Source organism: Aquarana catesbeiana, linkage group LG02, assembly GCF_042186555.1.
Source record: "Aquarana catesbeiana isolate 2022-GZ linkage group LG02, ASM4218655v1, whole genome shotgun sequence".
NCBI classification, from domain to species: Eukaryota; Metazoa; Chordata; class Amphibia; order Anura; family Ranidae; genus Aquarana; species Aquarana catesbeiana.
Window position 1 is genome coordinate 136,686,429 of NC_133325.1, and position 14,101 is coordinate 136,700,529.

General features: G+C 42.2%; 1 protein-coding gene across 2 annotated transcripts in view; it reads right to left on the minus strand.

Moving 5' to 3' along the window:
- ACAT1 (acetyl-CoA acetyltransferase 1) overlaps positions 1-13,498 on the minus strand; it is a 49,925-nt gene extending 36,427 nt beyond the window's left edge. Inside the window, exons 1-4 of one of the 2 annotated variants that reach the window (XM_073613501.1) lie at positions 13,357-13,498; positions 3,823-3,870; positions 3,199-3,316; positions 1,874-1,969 (exon numbers count right to left, since the gene is read on the minus strand). In XM_073613501.1, coding sequence (XP_073469602.1) covers positions 1,874-1,969; positions 3,199-3,316; positions 3,823-3,870; positions 13,357-13,386 — 292 coding nt within the window. In that variant the 5' untranslated portion in view covers positions 13,387-13,498. The remainder of the gene's footprint in view (positions 1-1,873; positions 1,970-3,198; positions 3,317-3,822; positions 3,871-13,356) is intronic. The other variant, XM_073613503.1, reaches the window with a different exon arrangement.
- Positions 13,499-14,101: the final 603 nt, after the last annotated feature.

Sequence of the window (14,101 nt, forward strand, 5' to 3'; positions counted from 1 at the left end):
CTGGTTCCTCTCTTTGACCTAAAAGCTTGAAAAGGTGGCCCGGAGCACATCCTTTATTGTTGTAACCAAATCGCCACACATGGATGGAGACTCCTCTGACTAGATTTGCAATGCAATCTGCACAAAGCATTTTGTTCCAAACATCGCTTAATTTCTCTTTGCAGACAGGGCACCTTTTCTTGACTGGTTGGGCAGAACCTTTGGCCTGGACAAACAGAAAAGAGACAAGGAACCACGCTTAAAAGGCTGCTATACAGCACAAATAAGACACCCAGGTGCACTAAGCAAGCCACCACCACCACCTAAAAATCCCCTGTTGCTGGGCAGATATACTAATACTAGCCACTGCAACATACATTCCCAGGGAGATGGGGGGTGGGGGGAGGGGGAAGTGTGAGTAATTCCCCACAGGAGAAAACGGCCCAGAGTAATAGAGGACACAGTCCCTTACCTTAGCCTTGCTGGCGCCTTGGCTTGCCCCCTTATCCATAGCTGTCTGCGGACGCGTGGTGAAACGAACGGTTCCAGGTTCAAAAACGCCGCTGCGCTGACCTGGAACCAGAATTAAGGCACCAGGTGACCCTGCCCTCTCCCTCTGCGCTTTGCAGCCGGAAATGACACGCACGCCGACCCGGAAGTGCCGCTTCTTCCCATACAGGACGTGGCTGAGGCGCTCCTCTGCCACCAGAAACATGGCAGCCGCCACCGCTTGTTCCCAAATGCAGCCAGCATGGAAAGGACAACCGCCTATCTGGCCAAAAAATGGAAGCAGCACTCCCAGGCGTACAGGCTCTCCCCGAGCATGGAAGAGGGAGAGGGAGCCCACAGGACCGTCCACTCTCCTAGCACAAAAAAGACCTAACAGGTGAGAACCTGTCTTCCAGGAAAGCCCTGAGAGATCATGGCTCCCACCAGAGGTGTTCCTCCAGCTGGAGGAAACAAAAAACTGACAAAGCAACCTGGAGGACTCCAATTAAAGACTTAATTGATTAGGTGTTTCCTGTGGGAGGAGGAGCCATGATCTCTCGGGTGCTGTCCTGAAAGACGGTTTGGAAAACTGAGTTTTAGCTATACAGCATTTTCTAAAAAAAAAAAATTAAATAAAAAACTGAAAGTGGTTCTAAAGGCTATAGGTTTTTTTTTTTTAGCCTAACAGAGGTAAAACCCTTTCAGTATCAGCTCTCACAGGCACAAAGCCACAAGGAGTCAAGAGCGCTGAAGGGGGACACCAAAAAAGTAGGTTTGGGGCCACTCTGCACATAAAAAAAAAAAAGTAAGCGGCAGCAAATTTTGATTCAGTTTTAGTCTGAGGACCAAAATAGCATTTTAATCCCATTTTTGTCTTCTGCAATTGTTTTAGTTGTATTTAGTAGCCTAAATCTCCAGTACATTTTAGTATTTTAGTCAATTAAAATCTAATGGGTGTAGTTAAATTGTAATGCATTTAGGCATTTCTCTACAATTTCCAAACTCATACTGCTGGAGTGAAAGATCAAATGTTATTTATGGTATTCAGGTTTGAACATGCACTACAGACCAGTGTTAATTTTGACGTCAAATTTAATTTTAGTCAATGGTTTTAGTCTTAGTCATTTTAAAGTTTGCTAAAATAGTATTAATCTAATGTTTTAGTCGACAAAATTAACACTGCTTTACAGTCATTTGAATGCCAGCAGCATGGTTGGACATGAAGCAATCTTTTAGAGGGCGAACCTGCAAATTCATCAATTCGCTACAATAAAAATCTGAAAAGCATGTAAAACCATCCCAAATCAGTTTCTGGCAGGCTAACAAAAATTAGTTGGAGTCTAATGATTATATTTGGTTACTCTGTTTATCTCTTGATAAAGTTGTATTAAAAATAAATAAATACCTGCACCAAGAGTGGCCTGTCTGCTGGGTGCTTGTCCCTGTCCGGCCTGTAGGACATTGCCCATGTAGACCTCATTCACCTCCTCAGCAGAAATACCTGTAAGAGAAGACATTGTTAGTGTGTCAGTTGTAGGTGTAGTTGCGTCAGTACAACCTTAAATAATGTATGTCAGGTAGAGCTGCACGATCAATAAAATATTGTGATCTCAATTCAACCCCCCCCCCACACACGATCTTAATCCAGCATTTCCACAATTCATGTAACAAGTGCAGAGCAGTTCCCTGCTCCGTAAAATAAAAAAAAAACAAAAAAAAAAACAAAAAAAAAAAACAAAAAACACAACCCTAACAAAAATTAAAGTGGTTGTAAACCCCAATTTATGAAATCTGACCTAGGCACATATATCTGTAGTATTTGCTTATCTCTCTCCAAAGCTCTAAGTGCTGTGTCTTTTTGATGCTCCGTTCCTCTTATCAGCAGAGTCACTTCTGACAAGCTCGCCGACACATGAGATAACAGCAGCTGAAAATCTGTGTCGGGGAGGGACCCTAGATGGAGAGAAGCAGAGAGCTTGTCTATTCAGACTACAGCTCTGCATGTTTCTCCCTTATCTCTGCCTATGTGGAGGGGCGTATATCCCTTTCCTCTAATCAGCTGTCACACAGTGTAAGCCCAGACTCCACTGCTAAATGAGGAAAAAAGATTTTTAAGACAATCTGCACTTTCCAAAGAATGTAGAAAGCTGAAGACAGCAGATATACATGTAAAAGTTATGTAGGGATATTTGTTTAATCTCTGTGTATCATCTGAGGCTATTCACTTCACAGGGTATAGGAGAGGTAAAAAAAAAAAAAAAAAAAAAAAAAAAAAAAATTTACACTTTACATTCTACTAAATTTCCTTCAATTTGATTGATGCAAAGAGTAGGTCTTATTCTAATGCCATCTTGTTTGATAACCTAACGTTCAGGGATTGTACATCTTTAATATAAAAAAGTTCTTTAGAATTGTGAGCTTTATTCTAAGCAAAGAAAAAAAAAAAAAATATATATATATATATCTATCATGATTCTCATTTTATCCAGAACCATGCAGCTCTAATGTCAGGGCAAACAAAAACAAAAAAATACCCACCATGCAGTACATAACTGCAATATGTGCCATTTCCCAATGTATCTTTGTAAAGACCCAGCAAGTACAGAAAAATACATGTTCATCTGCTAGCAATGAATTCCCCTCCTAAGCAGGTGTTTACTGCAGGGAGGTGGCCCTAGATTATCCATACGATGAGATTCCTATTTTGTGTACTGTATGTATTATACTAACCTGCCTTCTCAACAGCAGCTTTAATAGCTATGGAGCCAAGCTTGGTAGCAGGAAGAGATGACAGGGAGCCTTGGAATGACCCTATTGGGGTCCTCACCGCACTGGCAATTACCACTTCCTGAAATTTAAAAAAAATAAATTATTATATATATATATATATATATATATATATATATATATATATATATATATATATATATATATATATATATATATATACACACAAAAAAAAAACAATTTATGACCAAGCATTTCATGGTGGTTAAATGAAGCCTGTGTGAATATATGCGTGGTTAGAAAAAAAAGTGCATATGGCCACTGTTGAAGGCAGTGTTTTATATGGTTAACAACTATAGGAGCGGACTGTAGAGAGGTGAGAATAGTGTGGAAGGATGTGTGATGGTGAAGGGGTATTTGAGAACTGTATATGTAGATTTATGTACATGGTCACATGTTATATGGCTGCTGTAAGGAAACTTCATATATCAGATCAAGGGTGCAATGTTCTGAGCGCATAGATTTTGAAGGTTTGTACAGATTTTAGGCAACACCACATTCTGTCAGTCCATATATTAAGTGCATTGTACCTGGTAACTCTCCATAGTCCACCAACACAATACTTACATTTAGGGAGCGCTGTGATGAATAAGCTCTGTGTGCATATTTTAGTGCCTAAAAAAAATAAAAAATTAAAAAAAGGGATATAAATACTAACAAATCTAAATTTAAAATAAAAAAAAAAAAAAAAAAAAAAAAACCTCAAATGCAACATGTCTTGCAAACTGAAAGGATACCATAAATCGCAAAATCCGATGCAGCTCTGCAAAGAAACCAATCAGCTTCCATTTTTTGTCAAAGCTTAATTAAACAAGCTGAAGTTAGACGCCGATTGGCTACCATGCAGAGCTGCACCAGGATTTTGCACTTTCCAGTGCTAGTAAGTGGTGTATTTGGGACCAAAATGGTTGTACTTGTGGAAATAACCAGGTGATATGAAGATCACTGTATTGGTTTGTTTTTAAAGTGTAACTCCAGCCTTACCTTCAGTCTGTCAGTTGTACAGGCGCCCCCCCCCACGGTATGGACATTACTTGCTCCGATTTCACTGAACTCTAAATTGCTGCCCACAGTACTTCTGACAAAACACAACCCTACAGACATAGAAAGGCAACCAAAAGCCACTGGATGTGTCAGAAGATGGACATACCGGGTCCTCGTGAATGAAATTTTGTGTAACAAACTAAATTGCCCCCACAGCAATCAATAGTCTTCAGAACGCTTCTAGGGAAGGTAGTCATCCTTGAAACCACCCAAGGTCTTGTGTCCCACCTCCAGCCACGGCGGCACCAGGGGCGGATCCAAGGGGGGGGGGGGGCAACAGAGCAATTGCCCCCTCCGAGAATGCGGGTGACAGTGCAGGCGGCTCCGCAGGTGATAGTGCGGGCGACTCCGCCGCGGGCGGTTCCGCAGGTTACAGTGTGGGCAGCTCGGTCGGTGAGTGGGTGGGTGAGAGAGGGGGTAGCTGGGCGGCTCGGTGTGTGACTGAGTGGGCTGCTGGCCAATCAGGGAGCCGGCAGGCAGGGGGGCAGAGAGATGACATCCTCTCACCACCCTGCGCCCGCCCTGCATCCCTGCAGTTACACCCTCACTGTGAAGGCAGCTGTGGGCAGCAGAGATTACATCATCTCTCTGCTCCCTGACTCTGGGACATAGCAAGAGACCACCTTAGCAGAAAAGTGACACGGCAGGTGACAATCCGCATCTGGTGACAGGTGACGTGGCAAGTGACAAGCCACATTTGGTGGCAGGTGACGTGGCAATTGACAATTCGCAGCATGTGGCAGGTGACGTGGCAAGTGACAATCCGCAACGTATAGCAGGTGACGGGGCAAGTGACAATCCTCATCTGGTGACAGGTGACGTGGCAAGTGACAATTCGCAGCGTGTGGCAGATGACGCAGCAAGTGACAATCCGCATTTGGTTGCAGGCGACGTGGAAAGTGACACACTCAGGGCTCCCACTGATTCTGCATTTAGGCGAGTTGAACTATTTCATTTTATATTACAATGCAAGAATAGAAATAATGCGCTTCAATCATCCTGACACCATAATAACCATGGTGCCGTGATGATTGAAGCGCCAACACCAGCTGTTTCCCCGATAAACTGCCCGCAAAACAAAAACAAACGTATTTTCTGGCAGTGCCCCTCCCGAGACTAGACTCTGGATCCGCCCCTGGGCGGCACCCCCTGGGTTCTGTCACTTCCCCATACTGTATGTGTACCAAAGTAGTGGCAAAAACACCTCACCCACAGCCATCTGACTGGTTTTGCTCACTACTGGGAATGTGTCACTACTGACATAAGTTTTTGTACGCAAGGGATCAAATCCTACCATCTACAGCTACTAGTCTAGTACGGATCAGCTAGTCTTGTAGCCCAGGCACCACCCACAATAGTCAAGTCCTGTTCTTGTTCATCCCTGCAGACTACACAACAGTTGAGTAATGAGGCCTGGTCTAGAACTACCTCACTGACTGGACAAAACACACAGCTTTATCAGATTTTCATCATTGCACAAGGTCTACTTATCTGTCCTTTGTTTATATAAAAGTCATACTGTAGATAAGGAATCTCATAAAATGTTCATCAGGGCTTCCTTCCAAAGATCTTTCACACTACAAATACATTTGCCATTGTCCCCATCATCTCCAACATATGACAATGATTAAATATTTAACAGCCCTGCATTAAACTCAAAGTGGTTTCCATTGTGTACACAGGGCTCCATGTTTATCCAGACTACTGTTTATTTTACTGCCAATAACTGCAATGGACCGTGCATGCCTGGAAGCATCCACAAGCCAAGCCGAGAAACAACAGATATTAAAGTCAGATGAAATAGCTTGGCACATAAGCGGATTGTGGAAAGAGTCCAAAGAGCAGAGGACTTGGCAGTCACCTCTGTGGCTTCATGTGATTTATATAGTCAGAGCTCTGGAAGCTATACTCCCAAACTATAAAGGCTCAACCAAATACATACTGTACACCAGATCAGGAAGACATCCGAGTACAATCTCATTTTCAAATCCATTTCCTGTAGCCACGCCGCTAACACCTTCTCTGTTCTGAAGCAATGGCGGCTTGCTTTACAATGTCCTATGATGTCTACATGGCAGGGTCTGCCTTCAAAACCATGTATAGCCAAAACATTTTCAGAGGAACAGTGAAGGATTAAAACCATTTTATTTTTTTCCTGTGTCCCATTAGGAACATTTCTCTTCACTTACTGTTCTGGAAAAGCAACACAAGGTGAAAGGAACTCCCCTCCAAGGGTTTCATTCATACGGGTGCAGAGGACTGTACAATGTGTAAAACAGACGTATTCCTGCACCCGGGAGTCACAGGTGAGGCATACAGTCACCTGTACAAAACCAGAGACAGGCTGCGTTTGTACACTAGTAACCACACATCCAAGAAAACTGTGTCCAGGGGCACACACTCATCAGTTTAATGCTGTAATGGCTTATATGTGCAGTTACCAGTGAAGAGCTGCAGACTGTCATTGCTGTACCAACACCTGTGACTCCTGGGCACAGAAATGCACTCTTGTATGGTATACAGACCTATAAGAATCAAATCATGGACACTGCTAGCATTGGACGCACATCTCTTGATGTCCCAGGTCAAGTCTGCATCACTCCTGACCCCTGCACTATGCTGCTTTATGCTTCTCCCACTGTTTGCCATGGCACACTACAAGGTGCCACAGGTTATTCACAACCCTAGTTCAATTTTTTTGCTATCCTAACCGAAACTGGAAAAAATGATTTGATTATACATACAATTTCCTCAAACCCATTAGCATTCTCTGTCTTAGAAAAGACAAATAGAAAAGCTCCAGTGTCTGCATTCCTTGAGATGTGGATGAGCTTAAGGATGGCCATACATTGTACAATTCTCTTGTACAATTTTCCTTTAGATCAACCAAAACCATACAATATGAGGTCAAACCTAAACACGTAATAATGAGGTCAAACCTTTATCGCATAATGTTAGACAGGTCTAATTGGTTGTCTGCAAGCTGGTCGGTAAGTTAAGCTTGGTCTTTTCCTTGGATTTATCCTTGGGTCTTGTTTGTACCTTGCACTACATGACTGAAGAAAAATCTAAAAGGAAATTGAATAAGAAGAATTGTACAATGTATGGGCAGCTTTAGAGAGCATCTCACCAAAAATGAAACCCCCCTTCTGCAGGGAATGCCAAACATTTACCTGTCACCTACAGGATCATATGTGAGCCAATCATAAAAGCAGGAATTTAAATAACAGGGGCAGTTCTGAATACTTAACCCATACAGAAGGTCACCAGGCTGCCTTATTGTAAGGATAGGACATCTGGATTTTTAACAGCTTTATAAAACTGCAGCCTTGGACAGTGAAATGTATATCATTCTTAAATAAATGACCACAGAAAAATTAATGTGTAGTAAAATCTGTCTATAGGATGGTCAACCCAACCAGCAGTGCATAGCACCTTATGGAAAGAATAGCTTCTGACTGACAACCTAACCAAAATAAAAGAAAAACAGGGGCGCACCAGCCTTGTGTATTAACTTTTTTTTTTAAAAGTTTATTAAAATAATTAAAAGAAACAACTCACAAGCAATGGGTGGAAGAGGCACAACACGAAGTGTACCGACAGCCAGCATGCGACTTTAGGATAAGCGATGCATACACATCACAATAAGCTAATGCGTTTCGAAGGGAGAGTCCCTTCTTCATCAGAGCTATGCAATCAGTGCATGGCACCTTATGGAAAGAATAGCTTCTGACTGACAACCTAACCAGGCTGATAAGACTCACTTCCCCATGGACTATACAGAATTGGTGTCCACTGTAGTCCCAACATACCCACAGACATGAGGATTGTTGTCTGCGCCTGCAAGAGTCAACATATTGTTTAGGCCTCATGCACACTGGAGGTTTTTACAGCTGCTCCTAGGGACATCTGACTTTTTCCTTGCCTCTAAACTCCCCTATATGTTCTGTATACACACACACACACACACACACACACACACACACACACACACACTTTTAGCAGTGTTTAGAGGCAGAAAAACCCCACTGCCAGTATGTCCAGGAGCAGCTGAGCTTTGGGAGAAAAAATGCTTCACGCGTGTAAATGCATCTGAACATGTTAATGCTAGGTGAATTTAGTCCATTTTAATATACTAAAGAATTGTCACAGGCTCTCATGAAAAGTGCCGACTACCCCACACTTTACACCACAACCACTCCATCTACAGAGTCTGCACTACAGCTTTTATTAATAAAATATGATGCATGTACTGTCCACCCTCATGTTGTAAAGTGCTGCGCAAAGTGTAGGCGCTATATAAATCCTGAATAATAAATGGAGGAGATGGCCTATCAATCATCCACCCGCCCTGCATTCATAGACTCTGCAGTAACAGCTTGTATGAATAGTAGAGCTGAGCAAAAGGGTGGGCATAGTTGGGCACTCTTGACAAGAGTTTACCCAGTCATATGCTGCTCCTCTACTGTCATATCACAGGCGGGGGGCAACCAGGTGACCAAGCTGTATGTGCTAAACTGCAGTAAAGAAAAAAAAGGCACTTCACCAACCTAGTAGAGCTTTATAAATCCCAGAACTGCCTGGACAAAAATTACAATTCCTTACTCTGGTAAAGCAGCTACCATATATGTATCTTAAAGTGATTGTAAATGCTTTTTTTTTTTTTTTTTTTAAACATTATGTTATACTTACCTCCTCTGTGCAGTCCGGATCCTCCTCTTCTCAGGTCCCTCTTTGCTGCTCCTAGTCCCTCCGCCAGCAGCTTACTGACAGCCGCAGGAGCCAATAGCGCCGCTGCTGGTGTGTTAGCCAATCAGGAGGAGTGTACTGGATGGCTGAGGGTATCGTGGACATCGCTGGAGAGAGAAGGAGCTCAGGTAGGTAATTAGGGGGGTGCTACACACAGAAGGTTTTTTCTTTATCTTAATGCATATAATGCATTAAGATAAAAACCTTCTGCCTTTACAACTCCTTTAACCATATATATAACAATTTTGCCTATTATACAACTTTAGTGGAAACAGACAAGTGTCTGGGAAGTCCAGTGTCTGACAAGCCTTATACCACCAATAACAGCTTAGCACTGGTATCTGTCAGTTCAGAGCTGTCAGCACAAGTGTAAGGACTCGGTGCTGGATGAGGAGGGTAGAAGAACATTGCTTAGGTATCCATCTGGACTTTGGGTGTATGCATTGCAAAGAGGGGGACTTGTTTAGTTACATAAAAAAACAAAAAAAACAAACACACACTTATATTGCATACACAAATACTCTAAGAGGACTTCAAATTTGTAGTCTTTGTATTTTGTATAAGAACATGGCTTGTTCCTGTACATCTGCAGCAGTCAAAGGGAGTTTATTAGCCCACATTTGTGGCTTTTGTTCAAGTACCCAAAAGACTTCAGAGGGCTTTTACAATATTTGAATATTTATAGTAGTTTGTTCTATGTAGCTTTGAAGTAATAACTTTAACAATGACCCAAAACCAACATAGTACAATACATACTCTACATGCATTGGTGGCATGCATTTTCATTAGAGTCCCAACACGTGAAGACAACACGTGTTGCAAAACACAATTGACTGGGCAGTGTTATACAATGTGTAGGAAAAAAAAAAAAAAAAAAACTTGTGCAATTTTTGGTCCCTTGGCAGGCCCTTTAAAATAAAAAATAAAAAAAAAGTGCTACCTTAATGCAACACGCAACAATGGACCACCTAGGTGTAAATAGGTTGAGGTCTAGGTTACATAATAGGGGTTTATTGTTAGGGCCTGACTCCAGGATTGTTTTACTTAGTTTTCATTAGAGCAGAAAAGTCAAATTTTCTGCAACATTTTTCTAGGTTTTTCTTTGACCCAAGTAGAAATCTGTTCCCTGCTTCCTGACCTTGAAGGGCTGCTGGGGGCTGGAATAGAAGTGAAAAATAATTGGTATAGAGAAACAAATCAGAGAAAGCAAAAAACATTGTCAGTAGTTGTAACCCTCAGGGCCATTTCACAAGAGAGGTGCATTAATGTGCATTGCATGGATTATGAATTACCTGAGTTCAATAAAAAGAACATACAAACCTTTAGTATAAACAGCTGCACAATGCTATGGACATAAAGCAGGCGTGTTGTCAGAGGTCGACCGATATGGGTTTCTCTGGCCGATGCTGATATTTAGAAATCGCGGTGGCCGATATGTGATGCCGATTTTTTTGGGCCAATATATTAGGCAGATTTTTTTTTTTCCTTTTTTTCCCCCTTCATCTCATAAAATCTAACAGTCCCCTTTCACACTGGGGCGTTTTTCAGGCGCTTTTGGGCTAAAGATAGCGCCTGTAAAACGGCTCCCCTGCAGTCTCAGTGTGATATCCCGAGTGCTTTCACACTGAGGTGATGCGATGGCAGGATGTTAAAAAAAGTCCTGCAAACGGCATCTTTGGAGCGGTGTATACCACTGCACCACCACTCCTGCCCATTGAAATGAATGCGCACCGCTGCCGAAGCACCTGAAAAGCGTTTCGGCAGCGGCGCTTCAGGGGTGCATTTAACCCCTTCCTCGGCTGCTAGCTGGGTTATAAGCGCCCCGCTAGCAGCCGAATAGCGCCGCTAAAATGACGGTAAAGCGCCGCTAAGACTAGCAGCGTTTTACCATCAACGCATGCCCGCTCCAGTGTGCAAGCAACCTTAAGTGATACGGAAAATGTTTTACATTTATTAAACAAAACAAACCTCCAATCAGTTCACTTGTATGTAGAATTTAGATTAAAAATAAATAAAAAAAAAAAAAAAAAAAAAAAAAAAAAACTATATTTTAAATATTAAATACACAAAAACAGGTAATCAAAACTTTGACGAAAAAAAAATGGGCTAACTTTACTGGTTAGTTTTTTTTTAATTAGAATATTTTTTTTTAATATTGTTAATATTGTATCTCCACAGTGGCCATTCTATAAAAAATGAGCAGAGCAGAGTTCTTATATATTAGCTGAAGCTAAGGATAAGCAGGAGGTGTTCTTTTTTATTGAACAGCCGCTGTGGAGATACAATATTAACTATAAGAAAATAACCGCAGTTGTGAAATACAGCGGACCACAATAAAATGGCCACTACTCCATTTCCGGATTTACTGGATATAAACAAAGTTGCCACAGCCAATCCGGATCCCCTGATGAAGTCACGTGATGATGTAACGCGTAGGGAGTGGCTGGAGGTTGAAGTATATCGGAAGTGATGTGAGAACGGCGTCCAGACGCCATATTAGCTGTTTATGCCTGTTTTGTGAATTTTTAATGTAAGAGTCCAGCTTTACCTTGTAAATAAAGCTTATTTTTTCGCTAACATACTACACCATTGGAGTTTTAGCACTCCCATCCTTACCCTTTTCTCTCCCCCCCCACGGCATGGAGGATGTGGAGTATCCATTCAGGTTATATACTTAGTGGAACACAGGACCCCCTGGTGGTGGATGTTAAAACAGCGGAATAGATTCCTGTATATGGTTTATGCTGACACTCCAAGATACCAAGCTTTTACACGTAATGTAACGGAGGACCCCCTGGTGGTGGAAGTTGGAATAACGGAATAGATCCCTGTTTATTATCTTATGCTGACATATCAAGATATGAAGGTGAGGGTTCTGTGAGCTCATTTATGGGATTATAATCTTCTTTCCTGCCTGCTGTGCAATTTATTCAAACTTATTTTTGCATATTTCGTTTTTGGACATTCATTGAAAGAATTTGTAATTAAGAAATCATCGTCATTCTGAATCTAATGCCCCTAGATTGATTTACCAACATATGGACTAATTACTTTTGCACTTTTAATATTCCAATTAATTGCACAATATTAACATAGTGTTCATTTTATTTATTGAGTACCTTTTGCACAATATTGCTGCAGCGTGGAATCACTATATGATTCTATGTATTTATGAGTGGATTGTGAACACTGGAAGATTCTGCTGCAGTTTTTTTCCTCATTTTATTTGATTGCAATTTACCGCACGAGATGCACTTTGGTCATTTATCAATTTTTATCTATTAATTTGTATAGTTTTATAAGAGATTTTTTTTAACACATCTTAGTAGCGCGAAGGCCTTTTATATTTATAAAAAGAGATTTCATTCCCTTTTAGGATAAAAGGTTTCACATGAATAAAAGCTGATCAATGGCATCAAGGCTGGTGTAAGGATTTTTGACACCCTAGGCAAAACCTCATTTTGCAACTCCACCTCTGAATCCACCCCCTTTGCCCTGCCCATATATACCCCACATTTCTAATGAAGCGCCCATCAATGCAGCCCAGCAGCACCCATCAATGACTGTTTGCTTCCATTCATTTGGGAATTAGGACACACAGACCTCTGCTGCACCTCTGACACTACGCGCACACGGAGCGGCGGCTGCCTGCTGATGCAGAGACTTAGTTGCTTGCTGCAGAGAAGAGAATAGGAACACCAGTGGCCGAGTGCCCTAGGCAGCAATGTGCCCTAGGCAGCTGACTAGTTTGCCTAGTGGTAGCACCGGCCCTGATTGGAAGCACAGAGGTAAATGGTTTGTCTCATCTCTGTAGCTGATACATTATGATTGATCTTGTGAAAGACAACAGACTTGCTGGCTGGATCACCAGATAAATCTAGAAGAAAGCCTATAAAAAAGGGAAACCAACGTAACCATCACATCAAAGAATTGGGAAGCTGCAATATAGTAATTGTTTTGGGGATTTTATTCTGAGATAAGATTGTACAACCACATTGTATAGTGTATGGGGAGCATAGAATTAAAAAACAAACACGTAGTAAACTAAGAAAGTTGTAGAATAAACTATGATGAGTAATAGAAGAAACCTCGAGCAGAAGGTTGAAGAAGCGGCCAATGACATTGGAGTGTACCCGCACAACCCAAGTCTGAGGGGAAGGGGGGAGACCCTGGCTCCATCCTGTGATCAGTACACAGCGAGGACCCCCCTCCTTCCCTGTACAATGGTCTGTGCCGGGTAATGGTGTATGTACCGCGCACAGCCCCGCACACCGCCCATAGACTCCCATACAGGTGCCGGCTACTCACCAGCGCCGGGCGCGGGATACAGAAGGCCATGTCCACAGATCGCACTCCGCCTGACTCCTGTCACTTCTGCGAGTCACCTCTACACTGTATAGTACACCCCGCCTCCTCCGCTGACCAATCACCGGTCGCGCACTGACGTGCCCCCTAAATATGTATTGGCTGAGAATCACAAGGCGTGGCTTATAGTGGGAGGGGGTTATCATTGGCTGACAGAAGTGGTAGTCATGGAGAACGTTGGTCGCGTACAGCGGCCATATTTGATCCTGGCAATTTTGGTTGCTTTATTTTTACACAGTACACTGATAGAATGTGATAGAGAGAAAGCAATGAGGAGAAGCCGCGATCCCCGTGTTATTTCTAATTTAGGTTAAAAAATAAAAATCTGATTTGTGTATGAAACAGGACATGGTGTGTACATAGGCAGGCTGTGTATAGACTCAATGCCAACATTCTAACTGCATCTCTGATTAAAGACACAGGAGCTGGTGAGTGAGCGCTGTATGCCACGCTTATACTGAATGGAGGGGGGTGTTTTTTTGGTTCATGCAATCGGCCACTAGATGGCGCTGATTATAAGAAGAATCTCCTATGACACTAAACACCATCTAGTGGCCAAGTGCGGTATTTTTTGGATTAAATCGAATCAGCAGTACAGGAAACAGCCTAATAGCATTTGTTTTTTGTTTTTTTTTTGCCCCAGTTCACACAGAACGTATATACACATTGTTTCACTAAACAAAATGCT